Consider the following 20,853-nt stretch of genomic DNA (forward strand, 5'->3'; position numbering starts at 1 on the left):
CAGGCTGGCTAGACAGAAGCAATATTCGGTGTGCTGTTGTTGGCGGTATCCTTATTTCTAATCTTCACTTGGGAGATCTTGGACAAACTAGTTTGTATTTTGTTGTAGCTGCATTTACATAGCACTTCTTAACCCTGATGAGTTAGCAAAGTGCAGTAGTCTATAGGTAGCACAGTGTCCTATGGGGCGTGCCTGATTAGAAGACTGTTGATTTGGAATTTGGTCTGTGTTTAAAGTGTGTGGTGTGATGTGTGATGTGTTATTCACCACAGTGATGCTCCTACCCTGACATTAGAGCCTCTACACAAGTATGAAATGGAGAGCGAGAGTAGACTGCTTGCACTTTATGGTCGTTTTCTGCCCGTCTGAAAGTGTGTGAATAATAAGATTTCAGTGGGTGGTATTTTGTTGCCATGCATGGTGCATAGTGGGACGCACTTGTGCTGCTGTTATTGTGTTGCTGTGCTTTTCCGTGAAGTAGAATGAAGCAGACTTACTTAGCAAAGGTCCCGATTCTTGGCTGGTTATGAATGATAGAGGAGAACCCATCGGAATGTACTCATTGCTGCAGTGCAGGATATTGCTTTATATAGTCTACTGAGGGTTAACGAAGTGGTCATGGCATAAGATCAGTATACTCCAATCATGTTTTCCTTACTGGCAGCCAGGGTCAAGAATGCTCTTTAGGGTCCACCGCGGAGCGAGAGACTTATAGCCAATGGGATTGCTTAGATACAGACGGTCATGGTGGATGAGCTATATAGTACACACTGCAGCAAAAGGTGAGCGGACCACAGGCATGGTAGAAGATCTATATGATTTGGCCAAGGGATACAGAGCACCAACATAGTAGGAACTGCAGAGTTTCACCTTTTCTTCTTCCTGGTGATGGGGTAATTGTGCAACCAGACACACAAGCTAACACGATATACTGTAGTGAGTCATCTTTGCTTCCAAAGCCTGGTAACGCTTGGGCTGAAGGAGGGAGCTCCTGCCTCTAGATTGCGGCACCTGAGCTCCCAGTTAGCTTGTTAAAGTGTGTGAAGCTAGGTTAAAATTAATGTTAGTTTGCTCCATAAATTCACATTGCTGTGAACGAAGACCGATACATTCGCAATCCCGAAGGCTCTTGTGCTGTAATACAGTTATCTGCTTATAGAAACTGCATATTTCGATGCCGTGGCGTTTGCTCTGCAATTACCTTTGGTTCTTCCTATTGCCCTGCTGAACATAGCTTTAGTAGTTAGGAGGAAGGTAACAGACTAGCTGCAAAAGTAAGCGGATCTCCCGTTAACCCTCAAATACATTCCTCTGCCCCATTTTAGGGGAAGGTGGAAGACCAAATGGCAGTGCTACCATTGTGCTGATGCTACTGAAAAAGGAGGTGAACTGGCAATCCACTTCGTAGAAGTTAAGTCCGCCCCCTCTCTGACTTCCTGTGAATACCTCTGCCTTGATGTAACCAGCGAAAGCAAACCAGCATGCTCACTACACATTATATACCACCCACCTGGGGACAAGCTCCCCTTCTTCCAACAACTCATGGATACAATATCAATCAACGCAGGACGGCAAAACACCCAAATTTTTCTTGGCGACTTCAATCTCCACTAGAATGACAGCAGTGACACAGCCTCAAAAGCTTCCTCAACGCACTTGATCTCACCCAAATATGCAATAGCCCGACCCATGAGAGAGGTTCTATCCTCGACCTTATCATCTCCAAAGAGGACGCTACTCAACTTGAGTCAATCCAACCTTGTGACTGGTCAGATCATCATATTGTCTCCTTCCTCATCAATGAAAAAATTAAATTTAACCCAGTTCAACACGCTAAACCCAAAGTTTGGAAAAGATACTTGAAGAAACTCAACCCAAACTCCTTACCGCCTAACAGCTGCAATCTCCTTCTTCCCCCTTCTGGCACTACGGACGTTCAACTCCTGACTGACCAATATCTCAATGCTATGTCCACAATAATCAATGAGGCTGCACCCATGCAACTGAAAAGAGTCTCATCCAAGATCTCCAACCCATGGTATGACGGGAGCCTCAATGAGGATAGACGAGCCATGCGAATGGCAGAGCGCACTTGGAGGTCAGCCCCCTCTGCACTGCACCTAAAAAGCCTGAAGAAACAGAGAAACGCCTACTTCAGGAAAATTAAACGCTCAAAAAGAGATTTCTTCAGCCTCCAGCTCGCCCAAGCAAAAAAACGCCCAAGAAAACTGTTTGAGTTAATCAGAACACAATCCAAAGAACAACCCCAGACATTCAGCGCCATGGGCGCCATACCTTCCTGTGAAGACTTCTCTGCTTTCTTTAACCAAAAAACTGACAACATAAGAAGCGATCTCCTCAATGATGCAATCCTTTACTCCAATTCCCAACACACAGCAGTGCCTGAACCAAAGAACAATGCTACATGGTCATCCTTTGGCACCTACTCCGAAGAAGAAATTGGCAGATTGCTCAGCACCCTGAAACCATCCAATCACCTCATTGACCCCCTTCCTGCTAACGCTGTAAAAGACTTTACCCCCTTGCTCCTCCCACTCTGGACTAAGATTATCAATAGCTCTCTTCAACAAGGATCCATCCCTAACGCCCTCAAAGTCGGGCAAGTCACACCGCTACTAAAAAAAACAACAGCAGACCCCACTGACCTGAACAATTACCGCCCTATTACAAATATTCCCACCCTCGCTAAACTGTTGGAAAAATGCGTACAGCTACAACTGACTAAACACATAGATAAGTTTGATCTCCTCAATGCTCATCAATCAGGCTTCCGAGCAGGGCACAGTACTGAAACTGCCATGACTCACATTGTGGACGACGCCCTCCAAATCCTAGACCAAAACGATACCTGCCTCCTCATCCTTCTGGATCTCTCCTCAGCATTCGATATAGTTAAACATGAGAACTTACTCGATCTGTTAAACACAAGAATGGGCATATCTTTTATTATTATTATTATTAAATGGGTTATATTGAGCGCAGACTACCCGGAGGCCTCGTAGCGCTAAGTGTGACTGGGGGCAAGTGAGGGTGGTGTGATTTACGTGAAAAGGAGGGTTTTTAGTTCCTTGCGGAATTTTAGGAGATTAGGTTCACCGCGCAGGGAGACTGGCAGAGAATTCCAAGCCTTGGCCGCATTCCAGGAAAAGGAGCGGCCTCCCCATCTGGCACGTTTGACTTTGTTCTCAGTGGCCAGAAAGGCTGTGCTGGAGCGCAGCGACCTACGGGGGAGATATGGAGTAGCCAGCGAGCAGATCATTGCTGGCGCTTCCTTCCACATAGCCCTATGCATAAAGCACATTGATTTAAACAGTGTTCTGGCCTTGATGGGTAGCCAGTGGAGTCTTTTTAGAGCAGCAGTCCCTGAGTCCCGCCTGTTAAGGCCCAGCAGGAGGCGGGCTGCTGCGTTTTGCGTGACCTGGAGCTTCTTTGTTGTAGTCGCCGGGGCCCCTAGGTACAACGCATTCCCGTTATCTAAGCGGGACAGAATAATAGCTTGCACCATGATCCTGCGGGCTTGTGGGGGGAGAAGTGGTAGTACTTTTCTAAGCATACGCATCATGCCAAAACAGGTGGCAGATACGATCGTTGCTTGGTAGTTGAAATTGAGATTGGCATCTAGCCAGATGCCCAGGCTCTTTATTTGGGGTTTGGACTGAGGCTGGGTGCCCATGCATGGGGGCCAGTTCGGAAGCGGGCAGGGAATGTTTGGGTTTCCAAGAATCATAAGCTCCGTTTTATCACCATTGAGTTTTAGGTGGGAGCTGGCCATCCATTTATTAACTGCCACTAAACATTTCTCAAGATTGGGCGGGGAGGCGGTGGTTTGGTTCACGGAGACGATCAATTGAGTATCGTCAGCATATGTGACTAACTCCAGGCCAAATGAATGGACGATGTCTGCCAAGGGGAGCATATATATGTTAAAAAGGGTGGGGCTCAGGGACGAGCCCTGAGGCACACCCTGATCAAGAGGCCAAGTCCTGGATTGTGTGGTACCCTCAACTACTCGGAAAGAACGATTTTCTAGGAAGGATTGTAGCCATCGAATGGCTGTTCCTGATACTCCTATTTGCTTGAGACGGTGGATGAGGATGATGGTATTTACAGTGTCGAAAGCGGCACTAAGATCAAGCAAAATAATTGCTGTAGTGCCGCCTAAGTCCATCTGTTTCCTGGCTAGCTCGGTCACTGTCAGAAGGGCTGCTTCCGTTCCCAACCTGGGGCGGAAACCTGCCTGGGAATCGTGGAGTATATTGTTTGATTCTAGGTACTGAGTGAGAGATGTATTGATGTGTCTCTCGAGCAGTTTGCTAACCCAGGGGAGCAGGGATATTGGGCGGTAATTGGCCATGTTGTCTGGATCTAAGGAGGGTTTTTTCAGAAGAGCTCGTACTTGAGCTTTCTTCCAGGCCGTAGGGACTATGCCGGTGGTGATGGAGTTGTTAAGGATGTTAAGAATAACTGGCTGTATTGTATCTGTGATCTTTTTTAGGTGGCATGGAGGTGCGGGATCGCTTGGGGATCCAGATTTAACTTTTTTCATAATATGCTCCAGAGCGTCCGCTCCTACTGGGGGGAACTCTACTAGTCTGTGGGGTGTGATGCCGGGTGGCATGGTTGCTTCAAGGTCAGCTAGATCTGTTCTCAAGTGGTTCACCTCCTTTCTACACAACCGATCACAAAGATCGGTGCCGGGAAACCCTTGTTGGGTAGCTGAGCGCCATACAAATGCATAAAATAAATAAATAAATAAATAAAGATTCAAAAGTAACAACCTGATGTCCTCTTCGGTACCTGTATCGCTAGGCGTCCCTCAAGGATCCTCCCTCTCCCCAACACTGTTCAACCTAGTTATGGAACCTCTCACTACCTTGCTACAGACATCCAATGTTCACTTTCACATGTATGCCTACGACACCCAACTTTATCTCAAAATACAATCTCCCAAGGACATCATGCTTCTGAACACCACGATCAGAAACACCCAATCCTGGCTTGCCGAGAATCACCTCAAACTCAATGCGCAGAAGACTGAATTCCTCCTGATCTCACCTCCCGCAAAAATCTCTACGGCCCAAACATGGCTTAAGCACTTAACGGCTCTAAATGTACAACCTACCTGCGTAGACTCAGCAAAATCTTTAGGCATAACACTTGACGCCAATCTCAACATGCAGCAGCACATCAGCAAGGCAACCAAAGGAGCGAACTTCCAAATCAATACCTTGAGAAAACTTAAACCCTTCCTTCCTGCCAAAGACTTCCAAACTGCAGTACAATCTATAGTCATCCCGCACATAGAATACGGTAGCACCGCCCTCTGTTGGCTTTCCCTAACTACAACGGCACCCCTAAGAGCGTCCCTTAACGCTGCAGCGAGACTCATCACTGGTTCAAAAAAACACTCGCATATTTCTCCTGACTTTAAATCCCTGAACTGGCTACCTTTTGAAGCCAGAATACATCTGAAAATCGCCTGCATGACACACAAGGCTGTACACATGAACTCACCCGCCTACCTCTCTCAAAAGCTGACAATCTCGGGTGGCTCTAGAACTACTAGAAGCACAAACAATCTTCTGCTGAAGCCTCGAAGATTTCGGAAGGAAAAAACCTATAAACGCTCCTTTTCAGGAATGGCACCCAGGATCTGGAACTCACTCCCACCTGAAACCAGACTCATCTCCTGCAAAAAAATTTTTAAGAAAGAAGTAAAAGCGATCCTCATGGCTAAATACACATGATCTATTATTCTGTATCTCTCATGAATCTGCTCTGTAAGACCTGCTTGACCCCGATCTGTATTACTTGTATTATCGACTTACTTGATTGTATACGTTCCCTCGTTGTATATTGATTGTATACGCTCCCTCTCTGTGTATTTTTATATTGTTGACGCACCTTTCTGACTTTGCACACTGTATATTATCGGCGCAACTGCTTGAATATGCACCTTGTATCAACACTACCTCACCTATGACCTACCTCATGTTTTTGACCTACCTATGTATCTACGCACCTTGTACCTAACTACCTCAACTATTACATTGTATTACTCATTCACCCCCGTGTCCTGTAAAGCGCTCTGATATCTGCAAAGATCTTGTTCGCGGCTATATAAAACTTTCAAAATAAATAAAATAAATAAATAAGTCCTTGCAGTAGCGCCATGTAAAGGCTGCAGTCTTGTACAGAACACCTATAAAAATGTCCCTGGCATTCAAAGAAAAAACTCCAAAGGCATCAAGCATTTCAGTTGCAGATGCAGGAATTATAAAGTTTCCAATACTTGGTTGCGTCTGTGGACCATGGGTAGTGGATTAATTAGGTTGGTGCACAGGGAAAAGATGTTGAGTCAGGGGGACAGGACACCGACTGCGAAAGAGCTTTTCATGTGCTCTGGCTCCCAGGAATTAGGTGGGAGTTGCCAAATTTTAAAAAATGCCACCAAAGTGGCAACACAAGCAAATTGCAAAACATTGTCTACTGCCGGGCTGGAAGTGCATACTTTAACACTATGCTTGTTGTTAGTTCCTTACCTTTAATTTAAACCTTGTTGACGTTGCAGCACTGTCCGGTTTGCTAAAGCCACCTTAGGGACATTCAGAAAGTTGACCTAGGAATGCATTCCGCCTGTTGCTTACCATTGGCTTTGTGGTTTGTAATAAACATTTTCGGTCTTCTTTTTGCTTGCTATATTTGCTTTAGGCTGTCCAGTACGAGTTTGTCCCTCCCGTTGCCCAACATTTTATTTACTGTATTCTTCCTTGAACTTGCTTTCTTTAAGACGGCTGCAACGCAAACAGAACGCCTCGGCACGAATGGTACTCGACATCCCCCGATGCAACCACATCACCCCCCCTCCCCCTGAGAGGCCTACACTGGCTCCCCATCAACAAGAGGATAACCTGCAAACTCCTCATCCACGCACACAAAGCCCTACACAACACCGGACCAGCATACCTCAACGGACGACTCAGCTTTTACACCCCCACCCGCAGGCGCCGCTCAGCCAGCCTCGCCCTTGCCACGGTCCCACACATCCGGAAAACAACCGCTGATGGCAGATCCTTCTCCCACCTCGCCGCCAAGACCTGGAACACCCTCCCCACCAACCTACGACAGACCCAAGACCTGCTAACCTTCAGAAGACTTCTCGAGACCTGGCTCTTTGATCAGTAGCATAGCCCCCCCCCCCCCCCCCCCTCAGCGCCTTGCGACCCTCAAGGGTATGTAGCGCGCTCTACAAATTCCTTGATTGATTGATTGATTGATTGATAAACAGGCCTTTAAATCTTATACTTATCTTGTCACATTTGCTGTGCATTCAAAGACAGAGGCCAAATGTCAGGCTGTGTCTTCCAAGGATCTAGTTGTTTATTTTTATTTCTCTGACTTCAAAGTGAGAGTATTTATGTCACAATCATTCTGGCTAGTGGGATTCGGCTTGGGGAAGGCTGGACCGATGTTATTTTTTGTCTAGCATGCAACAAAATGTAAATTCCTGTTAATGAACTGTGCTGCCAATCATATCAATATATTGGGTGAGGGCATTTTCACACATTATTGTTTGTGCGCTGTATACTTTTATAAGAAAAACTGTATGTGAGTGCAAAAGTAATGGTCATTTCAATTGAGATGTGTTGTCTGTAATGGCAGTACGCTACCATACCATGCATATTGCACGTTACCAACTCCACTCTGCACTACTCCATGCCACTGCACTCTACTCGGCACCACTCCACACTACACCACACCACCCTGCGTCACTGCACTCTTCTCGGCAACACTCCACTCTATGCCTCTCTATTCTACACCACTCCACTCTGCCAATGCACTCTACCCCATACTGCTCAACTATGCACCAATGCACTCTTCACCACTACACTCTAAACCACTCCCGCCACTCCACTCTATGCCACCCTACTCTGCAACACAGCATTCTATGCCACTGCACTTTACCCCAATGCACTCTACACCACTTTACTCATAGCCAATGCACTCCACACCAATCTACTCTGCACAAAATCCCTCTACGCCACTATACTCTACGCTTCTGCACTCTATGCCACGCTATTCTATTCTGCATCACTGCACTCTCCCAACTCTATTATACTCTGCACCACTGTATGTTATGCCACTGCTCTCAATACCACTCTAGTCTGCTCAACTAAACTCTCTGCCACTCAACTTTATGCCAATCTATGCCACTGCACTCTACGCTACTTCACTCTACTCCACCACTGCTCTCTGTGCCACTTCACTCTACTCTGAAGCAATCTATTCTTCCACTGCAGTCTATGCCACTCCACACCACCTCACTCCACACTACACCACTATATTCTACGCCAATGCACTCTACACCACTTTTCTCAAAACCAGTACACTCTATGCCACTGCACTCTATGTAAATCTACTCAGGCCAACTATACTGTACAGAAATATACTCTACACCTTTGCACTCTATGTCACTTCACACCGCACCACTATACACCACTGCACTCTACCCAAATGCACTCTACACCACTGCAATTTATGACACTCTACTGCACTGGATTCCCTACCACTGAACTCCATTCCACTCTTTTCTGAGGCACTCTACTCTGCGCCACTCTACTCTGTACCACTTCACTCCATGCCACTGCACTACACTCTGCACCACTCTATGTCACTCTTCTGCACTCTATGCCACTCTAATCTACTGTGCATCACTGCACTCTGACACTGCACTCTATTCCACTTAAGTCTATGCCTCTCTACTCTACATTGCATCATTCTAATCTATGCCAGTGCAGTCTACCCCACTTTACTATGTACCACTGCACTCTTAGCCACTGCAGTCTACACCACTCCATGCCACTCTGCAACACTGCACTCTACTCCAGTGCATTTTATGCCTCTACTCGGTTCCACTACCCACTTATCACTCCACTCTATGCCACTTCATTCTACTCAGAGAGAATCTGCTCCATGCCACTGCACTCTAAGCCACTGCACTTTACGCCACTCTACTCCACTCTGCGCCAATACTTCCATGCCATTGCAATCAACGCCACTCTACTCTATGCCACAACTCTATTTCACCGAAAACAGAAACAAGGGAACCCTACTCACGCAGAAACAGGGTAGATAATGTATTAGCAGAAATAATGGTTCCTGTGGACAGATGTATGTAATAGTAGTACTTATATGCAGAATCGCAATATAGATAAGGGTTGCTTTGATATCCAAAGGAAAAAAGACCATTTACAACAGGCTATCTGGTACAAACAGTAATTCTTTATATTAATAAAACAATCAGTTTTATCAAATCAAAGGTGCAATGTGTCCACAGTGAACATGGAACCTAAAACATTGAGTGACATAGTTGTGATATATACATTCGGTTTCCAAGAAAATTAAAGGCGACCATCAAAGGCGTTCTTGGTGTAAACAATGTCCTTATATGATAATAGGGGATGATCAATTGTTCGCTTTGCTTATGTCGACGGCGTTTCAACTCCTAGAGAATGAGGGGTCTCTTCAGGACCTATTAGTATAGGGACATCTGAAATTAAAGGTGTTCTAACAGCATGAAGGATGTGCGCCTCAGGTAAGTGAATGGATAAGAACGCATTACTCACATGAGTCCCAGCCGGGCACCCAGTGAGGGGAAGGGGAGCTGTCAGGGAAGCTGAAGCACAAGAGTGCTTCAGCAACGTAGTGCAAAGTAAAGACTGGACATTTATGTTTAATATGTGGTTCTTCAGTGGTATCTGAACATGTATCAACCTCTAGCTGCTATTGGGCAGGTTACTAACTCACCAAACTACTTGGATAGGCTACTAACTCATTAGGCTACTGTGTGCCTGTTATGGACTGCACATACCTGTAATTCCTGAATGTGCTGGTAAGGGTTCTTCAAAACATGCTTTAGAGGCCTGGTAGGGTGCGACCCTTTCCTCTTCCTGTAGAACGCGGTCTGTCTTCTCAGTGGAAGAGTCGCTGGACAGGTTGTCCTTATCAAAGCCATTCGAGTAGTTACCGCACATCCCTTGCGGCCCTTCTTTTCCCCCACTTGCTTCAGCTCCCTTGTCTGCAAGCTGTGGCTTACTCTTAATTCGTTTCCTTTTGTTGATCTGAAGGAGAAACATGACACTACGACGTCACAAAAGACTGCTGAGAAAAAGAGGCTTTTTCACCATAAAAATTCACAGTTAGGAGAGGAACTCACTCTCAGTAACCACATACCCAACAGCAGGCATCGGAACACTTATATTAGTCCTGATCTCCCATTAAATACTCTGATAATGAGCCTTCCTCATCACCGCTACAAGACTATGTAACAAACTCTCGCCCTCGAAACTGAAAAAAAAGAGACCTCTTCCCTTTCAGAAAATGTCATAAACAAACCATGTTAGAGGATTCCTTGAGTGACTTTCTTCAAGAAATTCTAAAACCACATCTCACAGCCCTATCATATGTGCCCTATATGTACCACCGCTCTCTGACTAATTCATTCTATTATTGTATCGCGTTACTGCAATCCTCAGTCAATTACCTTTAAACTCTATGAACATAATATATATCACGTAAATAACTAACGAAGTAACACAGTGGGCTGCTAGTGCAAACTCTTCAGAAGCTATTGTGTAACCTGTAACCCACTGATTAGCTCTACCTAGTATGGTGAGTTTCTTTATGCAGCATGCCCATTAGAAAATGCAAGGCATTTTAAAAACTCACTGTCATATGAAGCAGTCATTAAAGTACTTACTTGGGTTTCCAATGGTTGGCAAGAAATCAAAGGGATGCCCCATTGCACAAGGGCAGGCTGGCGTCATTCCACATTACACTTGCAGACTTTTAGCCTTCTGCCGCCCTTAAGTACAATCAAGGGGTGGCCACATTAGAAAATCATTTATTTTTCACATTGTAACTCCTCGAACACCTAGCCTGATTTTTAACCCAAAGGAAGTGCTGCATAACTTTTCTTTATACCTTATTTTATTAAATGTTGTACAACAACATAGTATATAAACCTGTTCATCATAGTTCAGACAGATTAAGCAAAATTATACCAACTGTAGAAGTCTCCGCTTCCCACCATCCCTGCCTCCCTGCCTCCCATTTAAATTAATGTGGTCCAGTCGTAGAGCTCCCACCAGGCATCCTATATTTTGTGGTAACCATGCGCTTTATAAACAGTGTTTTCACCATTGCACACACACATGTCCATACCCCAGGTCCATTCCTTGACAGTTGACAGGGCAGGCACAATTCAGTGTATGATGATGCTTATTTTAGCAACTAGAAAGCTGATGGCCATCAATAGGTGGTGCCCGACTGTGCCAACCCCCTGACCTTCTATATCCGATATGGCAAACTTGAGACAATCTAGAATCAAAAAAGGGGCAACCATGTATTCCTGGGGACTTGGATAATCAATAGACTAAACAAACATTGGTTCCCTCAGAGGGTAAAACAATCAACATGCACACATAGTACAAGTGTACCAAAGTTTATTAGTATTTAAGCCAATAGAATGCTCAGCAATTGAAAAAATGAGTTCTAGTGAATAGGGCAGTGAACGTGACATACATGAATACATTGCACGCTAAGTCTGATTGTAAATTGAAACAAAGAAACAACAAAAAAACACTAGACATATTCAAAAAGTAGCTGAGAGGGAGATGAAACATTGATGCCAATGACATGTAGACTGTCATCCACTGTTATTCGCCCTTACTGAATCATTACTATAAGTCCCTATTTAAAGACTACTTGGGACAAGACACCAACTACACAGCCCAACATCACCCAGTGCATGATGAATGTTTGATAAGTATCAGGCAATGACTGGACAGCTCCATATCATGGGAAAGAAATCAGCCTTTGTTATGTGACATCTTGGACAGTGGCAGTCCCTCCGCTGACCAATTTACCTGAGTCTGATGGGATCATGGTACACCCAATGAAAATATTTGAATTGAAGAAGTCTACGTTTAGCTGACACAGCCAGGTCCCCGGCCGCCAACCTGGCCTCTCTCCAATCATCCTTGTCAAAAGGGCCCACTTCTCATTGCCATAACTGCAGAATTGGGTCCGGTAAGTTTTCCACCAAGGATCTATAAAGTTGGGATATTGCTTTTTCAGATCGTTGTTCGATGACTACGCTTGATTCGATCGAGATAAAGGCATGTACCGCCTGTAGGTGATGCCCGTGTTGTGATAATACGTGGCATGGATGCAAGTACCAAAAAAATTGAGTTATGCAGACTGAGTTTGTCCTTCAATTGTTTGAAGGACTCAATGCACTAGCCCAATCAGACGTCCCCAACCTTAAATATACCAATCAAGTGCCAGCCTGTACAACAAAGGGGCTTTATTAAGGTCCCAACTTTGCTATGAATTCCTCTTAATAGGTATCCCAAGGTATATGAAGAAGCCTGGAAACAGCCTGAGAACACTGTGGATCAGAGAGGCCGATGATTGACCTGTTATTGGGACATATTGTGTTTTGGAATAATTCCCCATTAAGCCTGATGTATCTCCATTCATTTGCAGGATATCCAGTAATCTGGTGATTCATTCTTCCAGTTTCTTCACACAGATCAATAAGTCATCAGCGTAGAGTGCAATGCATTATTTGTGACCCATTGGCCATCTGATTCCCGTTAGCTGAGCATCTTTTACGATCCACTCCGCCAATGGTTCCACAATTAATGCGAAGAGAAGGGGAGAGAGAAGGCGTCCCTCTCTGGTACATGTTCAAATCGGGAAAGGGTGTGACAATATCCTGGTAACTCTAACCCAGGTCCAGGGTTCATGGTATAGTATATGAACTAATTTAAGAGAAAGGGGCCCGAAATTTGCTCCCGTGTAGAATTTGTAACATGAAAGGTAGGTGAGTGGAATCGAAGGTCTTCTAAAACTCTATGATGTCCGAGGCAGTTTCTTCTTGCATTTCCCCCATTCTAGCTAAAATTATCTGCAGACGGCAGATGCAGTGCTTCGTTCCACTTGTGGGCGTGAAGCCAGTCTAATACGTATGAACCAACAACTGAATTACTGTCGTCAGCTGTGTGTTCAGGATCTTTGCCAGAATCTTTGCTTCTGTGTTCATTATGGATAACAGGTGGTAAGAGGAGCAGTCAGCTGGTTCCTCCCCAGGTTTGAAACTGCTGCATAATTAAACCATGCTTGGTACAAAGAGAATCTCTACAGCCATTAACGCATAAGGTACTGCAATGCTCTAAATTGTATTTTTGGTTAGTTATTTATGCACATATATTATTGAATCTCATTTGGTCCCTTTGCGTCACATCATATTTGTGAATAACGTTGGCCAAGATTTAAGCACTTAAATCCATGAAGCATTTACGTTGATGATTATTTGGATCATGTTTACTGGATTTTAAGAAGTTTGGTAACAAAACAAGGACTAACATTTTAATTAATATTTAAACACCAAAAGGGATTATATCCATTGTTCCTGTTTCCTTCATTCTACAACCAGTGAATGTATATTCAAACAATCTTTGTGAACAGTTTGAGAGATTTCTATTGTTATGGACCAGTGTCTAAGGTGCTCTGCTTGTTAGACAGCATAAATGACCCCCATGCAGTCAAAAAGCCATTTTGTGATGGTAAAAAAAATATGAACTTTTAACAAAAATTAGCTATTTCCTTTCTTTTTCTTCTTTGAGTATTCAGCAGTGCTAGTCTTTCAGTTAGTGTCACATTGCATGTTTGCATCACTATAAGTATTTGGGGAAGGACAAAGAAAAGACTTTTAAAGTCTATGTTACCATCTGTTACACTATGTTCTGCATCTTCCCACATTAAGACTAAGGGCCCAATTATGATGTCGGACGGACCTGAGTCCGTCCGACATAGTTTGGGAACTGGGACTGAACGACCTCCTGTAGTTGGTCCCAACCCAGCAACTAGGATGCGACAGGACACTGTTCGGTCCCATTCCTATTCTTTACAATGAGAGAATACATTCTCACTGGACTGCATGCTCTCATTGCAAAGGGCTGAGGTGCAGTTCATCCCTGCACCCCGTGGCAGGCAGACCGGGTGCAGGGATCAACAGGGGGGCACTAGGTGTCATTCGGAGGCCTTACACCCATGGGGCCCCGCAAAATCAGATTCCCACCTCCGTGTCGGAAAGGCCAGCACAGAAAGGCTGTTGGAATTGCCCATCATAATCCCTCGGGTGGTAAGAGCCAAGGGATTAATGGAGGCTTTTTGAATGGCAGACGGGCTCTATGATCCCGTCGGAGGCCATTCAGAAATCTGGTTCGGATTCCTTTCTGACGACCCCATCAAAATGGGTTGGTCGGAAAAGAATCGGAACGGGACATTTCGATGCGGTCAGAAGCCGTTTCCGACCGCATCGAAATCGGCCCCTTAGTAAGAACAAGTAGGTTTTTTAACTTTGGCTGACACTTAGATTGTAACATTATCATTGGCATGATGCACCACGAACGGCTGTGTGATTGTCCTAGGTTTCAGCTCACAAACTTCAATAACCATGATACTTCGAATGTGCATCTCTGCAGTACTGGCTAATAGCATTAATATCTTAAAATTACCCTTGCTTTCTTACCTTTTTCTTTCCTGACATACTCCATTCTCTGAGGACTTCTAGAGCACTCCCTAATAAAAAAGAAATAAAGATTGTGTTGCCTTATAGAAATGGTCATTGTTAAGTTATTTCATGTGTCAAACTAAAGCCCACACTTATTAACACATTTGACGTTTCAAAACTGCTATCACGAGTTAGCACAAAGAGTTGTAAATAAAAGCATTTAATCAAAAATGAGATGAGATACCTTGACTGAGTACTCACCATCAACAAATGCTTGAATCACCTTATCAACGTCATTGTCAAAATGCTGCAGCACCAGAACAATTTCATTATTACTTTTGTTGTGCACAACAGATCGAACAGCAGAAATCTAAGGAAAAGACAAGTGAAAAAGAAACATGGTGCATCAGATGTAAACCAGTCATGAGAGTGAAAGGAAACAAATATCTCCCCATTTGGGGATTGATACACTATATATAAGATAGGTTAATGTTACGGAAGATTAACAAGCACTGTCAAAGTTAGTCGGTCTGGCTCGCATTATTATTTACTAGTTGTACCCATTAGCTTTGCAGTGCTTGTGTCGAATTGGAGGAAGCATCTTGTGCACTGAACAGCAGCAGTGGAGAAGAGCTGCAGGCCTGATCGTGTGATGAGCACTCTTGGCGACAAAGGACAGCAGCTGCCAGGCAGGAACTACTGAAGAGCTTCCGGGTGAGTAGAGTGGAAGCAGCGGTCAAACCAGATGCCAGGAAGCATGGGGCAAGAGACGCCCGGCATGCTCACTGTGTGAGCAGCATTCTACCGGTATGAAGCAGCAGTTAGTGGGTGGGGATGTGGGCTGAACCTCTGGACTCACAGAAAAATAAGCAGCATCCCAACACAGGCGAGAGGAGCATTAAAGTATTGAATATGTGATTGAAGAGTGTTCTTTAAAAAACATTTTTTATATGTGACGATTGACCATACTTGCCAGACGTAAAATAGCCCCTCTTGCATCCCAAAGGAGGAAAAAGGAGACATCCAAGCACCCAGGAGAAAGATGGTGGGACTACACCTCCTGCGGGCTTACCCATGGCTTGATTTTGCCATGTCTCAAAAAGAAACCAGTGGCTGAAGGAGGGCCCCATGTTTGTATATCATGTCTGTTATTTAAAAAAAAATGGTCTTTTCCTGCGACAGACACAAACAAGGGTTTGACATGCAATAGGACTCACATTTACAAGAGTTTGAACTGTAGGCATTGTAAATGACGATGCCCTTTATCTATGTGTTGTTTTTAAAACAGATAAATAAAAGTCATTGTTGTTTACAATGCCAATAGCTTAAATTCTTGCAAATGTGAGACCTTTTGCATTGGAAATGCGTTTGGTGCCCGTGCTATAAAGATTTTTTTTAAAGCATTAGGAGAGATCATACCCTGTCTGCAACAGCGGGCAGGACAAAGCTATTTGGGAAAATAGTACTTGGAGGCTGTAATTAAATCCTAACAAGTAACAACACACGTAACAGGGGGTGTCCTCAGGGGAGGTTACAAAATATGACAAGGCGGTACTAAGGAGGGTCTACTAAGCCTATTGACCAATTAATGAAACACAGTTTACAGTAGATAATGACACAAGCCAATGGAAAATATGGGCAGAGAGTGGGCGGAGCTTTAAGTATACCTGTATACAGCATGCCTCACAGAGTAGCACATGCACTGCCCAGGCTCGACCTAAAAATGATTGACCTAATAAACTCATCATCTTTCTACAAACGGATCTACTTAACTTACCTTGTCCAGTTATGCCCAAACTTCCCACATAGTTAGATTCAAACACTCATCCAGCAATCCCAAAGATCATAAAAATGCACAATTAAGTTATCTCAAAACCTACATGAGGTGCGGCCATTAGGATATTATTGAACTTTATCAAGTCACCACTGCCAAATATTGCAATAAGAAAATTATATAATGGCATGTATATTTCTATAAAGTTAAAACTTCACTGGGACAGCCCTGTACTTGGGGATTGGAAGCTTTGAAACTCAGTTTAGATGGTAAGGAATTAGTTCAGAAGATGGTGTTCAAAAGAAGGAATAGGGGAGTTTGATGCAGTCCGTTGCACGTCCTCCCCAAACTTCAACTTATATCAAGTAAGGTGACATTCCCCATTTAGCTCCCATACCTAGATTGCGTGTAGAGAACTAACTAACGTGGTTTTGTTTCTCATTCTAATGGTACTGGGAGTCTCTTATTATTCAGGATGCAAGGATCTTCAACCACCTAGGTGGCTTCATCATTGGGTCGGGCTCAAGGCTAGGGGGGCGGAGCAATGCCTAGCGGGCCCCTTGCATCAGGGTACTTTGGTTGAGATCTGTTTCCTTTAGTGATAATGGGTGTGATGAAAGATTACATTATCTGTAAATCATCAAGGTAACCACCCTTTTATTTTCAACATGGTGATCTAAGGCAAGGTTAAAAACCAAGGGACCATTTGAACTTTAATTGCTCCTTAATTCTACAAAGTTGCCTTCGTGTTTCACTCTTATCTGCCTATCCAGGTCATGTGGAGTTTCTTCACGACCAAAACACAGGTATCCTACTAACAACGTGGTAACCTCAAGTTTAGTTATCCAGTCACTCACTGCACCAACCTGCAGGGGGTTCTGTGACACCTCGCCTTTGAAAGGCAGGTCAGTTGCAGCCTGCACAGTGGAAGGTGAACAGACAGCTTCAAACAGCCATCTGTCTTTCATTAATGTGCTGATCCCAGTGCAGGTGGACTTCTGTGCCTCCGGAACAGCGCATTGTTGAGATCGAAGGCATTGTGCCAGTCTGCACCTGATGCACAGTGCTCTCCAGGGCGCAGAGGGTGGTAGTGTGATATAGCCGCATTATGGTCCCAAGTGTCATTCGATCTCAGCAAGACGTTCAGCACTGAAAACCTTGGGGTCCTGTTCTATTGTTACTTTAAAGGAGGAGTCATCTGCTCGCTTCTCTTGGTTCTACTCTGACCCTTCTAAGTTACTGTGAGAAAGTGCCATCTTTCTTGCCTTGGTATGCCCCCACTTTTTTCTGAACTGCTGATGTGCTTTGACTGAGGGTGCCCTGGGTTCCTGCCAACTAGGTACCCAGGGCCAGTGTTCCTTTCCTAAAACTGTGCTGAAACTAAAAACCCAATTGGCATCTCTGGCCACCTGTCAGCCCCTAGTAAATGGTACCCTAGGTACCCAGGGCACGGTGACCAGAGAAGACCCCTGAGTGCTGCAGCACCTCTTGTGCCACCCTCATGGGCACTGTACCCTGGCACCCACACACTGCCTTTGCAGGCTGAGTGCCTAAGTACCGGACTAAACCAAGAGTCGACATGGCACACATCACTGTGTGCCATGCCCACAGAACGCAATGCCCTAGCATACTTCAGTCACCCCTCTAGCTGGGTGCCCTATGCCAGAGGTGTGGGCACAGGTGCATGAGCCCTGTGCCCCTACAGTACCCAGGGCCATTCCTGGGCACTGTAAGTGCAGTGATGCCATTAAGAGTATATTGTGCTGGGAGGTTGTCATTACGAACTCCACAGCACCATGAAGGCTACACTGAAGACTGACAAGTTTGGTACCAAACTTCTCAGCACATTAAACCTGCACTGATGCCAGTGTGGGATTTAATGTAAAATGCACCAGAGGAAATCTTAGCGATACCCTCTGAAATCCTAACCTACAATCCATGTCTGGGCTGAGTGGCTGCAGAGGCTGCCACACATCAGACATGTTGCGGGACCCCTGGGTGGAGAGCCCCCCGCTCTCCTGGGCCTGCAACAATGCACATCCTGGGCGAGGTGCTAGGTCTCCTCCCCCAGGATGGGCAGGGGGAAGCTTTAAAGGCATGCCGCCTCTGTGAGCTTCTCCAGACCCTTTGCTGTACCCAGAAACTGGCCCCCACCAGTTCTAACCCCCACTCTGGCGGGAAGACTGGCAGGAAAAACTACGTCAGGAAGGGGGGGTTCCAGCCTGTGCCAACCCCACCCCTCAGGTGGGGGAGACGAGGTGAAGCACGACCCCGGGATCAGGCCATCTTCTAGATGGAGAGCCCTGCCCAATCCCAGCTCGGCTCCTGCCCCCCTCCCACAGGAGAGGAGCAGGCCAAAAGTTGTACTCACCCCAGGACAGGGACCCATTGGTCCCTGTCCTTGCCCTACCTGTAACGCCCCTAAATTCAGTATTTAGGGGCTCCCTGAACCTTCCTTTCACAGATCCCGATACGAAAAGAAGAAAGAAGATCAAGAAGAAGACCTGCCGTGCAGCTGCTAACAACAGGACGACGACAACTGACTTGGCCACAGTCCTACTGGCCTGTCGATCCTGGAACCTGCTCCTGCCTAATCCCGGCGACTCCTGCGGACAGGAACCTTGGGACACCCGGAGGACCTGCCTGCCTTGACCCTCTTAAAGACTGGGACTCCCATCAGCAGAAGCTCTGCTGCAACAACCCACCTGGTGCCAACCAGGAAGCTCCAGACCAGCCCTCTCTGCACCCGCCGAGCCCGGGGCGGGCCCAGCCGAACCAAGACCACGAGGACGTCCCCCTGGAGACTGGAACCCGAAGTCCAGTACCCAAAGACGCTCCTCGACGAACCAGCCGACGCCTGCAGACTCAGAACCAGGGGCCACCCTAACCGCGACCAGCCGAGGGTAAGCTTTTCCGACACCCAAAGACACCCCTGCACCCGGCGCCCTACCGCCCCCTGTGCCTCCCTTTGGAGTACCTACCTGTGCTCCAAGATCCCAACTTACCTCTTGAAGTGCTGGTCGCCCCCGGAGAGTCTCCGTCCCCGAGCCTGCAGCCTTTGTTCCTTTTTTACCTTTCCCATTGGATAACATTGAGCTCCCGACAGCTCAAGAGCACCATGCACCAAGCCGCCCGAGTGCCGCTGGCTGTGCCACCTTTGTCCTACCCTACTTTCCCCCTTGCCCTGAGCAAGTGACCAGGAGCCCAGCTCCCACAGCCGCACGGCCTGCTAGCCAGCAGCCACCAACCGAAGGCCCCCCTTTCCCCCATTGGATATCATTGGGCCTACCTACCTCTGGACCCAGTTGGCCCTGCGCTGCTGGGGCGGAACCGACTGTACTTACCTGACCCTGGTGGAACCATACCTTCACCAGCCAAGTACTCACCTGGAAACCGGTAACTCACTTACCTACCATTGGATAACATTGACCCATTTTGACTCGAAAATTTTCTAAGTGTGAAGTTTTGAAAACTGCAAATATTCATATAAAATCAGTCGAAGTCCGAATTCCGAAGTACTCACCTGCAAGCAGGTGAGAAGCCAGTACTGTACCTTGCACCAGTACTGAACCGCAAAAGTAATCCTTACTGGGTTTACTAGTAATCTGTATTTTCTCCATAGGAACCCATTGTCTGCTTTTCTATGAAATTTCTTCTAAGTACCTACTTTTGAAAACTTGAAATATTCTGTAAAAATCATACGAAATACTGAAACGCAATTACCTACCTGTTTTAAGTTCAGACCCCAGTGCTGGCCCTAGAAGCCCAGTACTGGATTACAAAAGTAACGCGATCATACTTTACCTGCAACCTGAATTTTCTCCCATTGAATAACATTGCAGATTGTCATTGAAAAGTTTCGAAGTGTGGACTTTTAAAACAGCTTTATATTCATGAAAACTTTTAAGGTAAGAATCCATTGAGCTCAATGCTAAGGTGTGTCTAGACTTGAGTTGCCTTCAGCAACTCCTGTACCTATTGTGTTCACCAACTTTATTGCTTCCTTGCAAAGTAATTACATGAGAGTTTTCATATCTAGCAAAGTATATTTTTATGCTGTTGGTTCTAAAAATAAAACAACCATATCTTTGGATATAAAAACCATTGGCCTGGACTTCAGTCTTTGAGTGTGTGAAATCCTTTGCTGACTGAGTGTGTACAACAAATGCGTTGCACTGCCCTCTGGTACTGCCTTACCGCTCGACCAAGCTACCACTTTTGAGAGTAAGGTCAGTCCTGACTTTAACCTCTGTTATACCTTTGGGGTTTGTGGACTCTATACACACTGTACTTCATTATTGTCCAGTATATATAGAGCCACTTTCTCACAGTGACTGAACCTAGGACCAAGCCTGTCCCAATCCAGACAGATCTCAAACATCTTCTTCACCGTAGGAAATCACAGACTCACTCTTCTACCAGTTCTAAGGTGATAAATGGAGCAAAACGGTCAATAAACTAGGAAAAACCTGGTATA

The 20,853-nt window shown here is 45.5% G+C and overlaps 1 protein-coding gene across 4 annotated transcripts in view; it reads right to left on the reverse strand.

Annotated features, from left to right (window-relative positions):
- Window positions 1-20,853, reverse strand: part of SPATS2L (spermatogenesis associated serine rich 2 like) — a 187,100-nt gene that overhangs the window by 87,645 nt on the left and 78,602 nt on the right. For 3 of the 4 annotated variants that reach the window (XM_086955465.1, XM_086955464.1, XM_086955466.1), the window contains exons 4-6: window positions 14,864-14,972; window positions 14,621-14,670; window positions 9,893-10,142 (exon numbers count right to left, since the gene is read on the reverse strand). In XM_086955465.1, coding sequence (XP_086811591.1) covers window positions 9,893-10,142; window positions 14,621-14,670; window positions 14,864-14,972 — 409 coding nt within the window. The remainder of the gene's footprint in view (window positions 1-9,892; window positions 10,143-14,620; window positions 14,671-14,863; window positions 14,973-20,853) is intronic. The other variant, XM_086955467.1, reaches the window with a different exon arrangement.

This window comes from Lissotriton vulgaris, chromosome 2_1, assembly GCF_964263255.1.
Source record: "Lissotriton vulgaris chromosome 2_1, aLisVul1.2, whole genome shotgun sequence".
In the NCBI taxonomy this organism is placed as follows: domain Eukaryota; kingdom Metazoa; phylum Chordata; class Amphibia; order Caudata; family Salamandridae; genus Lissotriton; species Lissotriton vulgaris.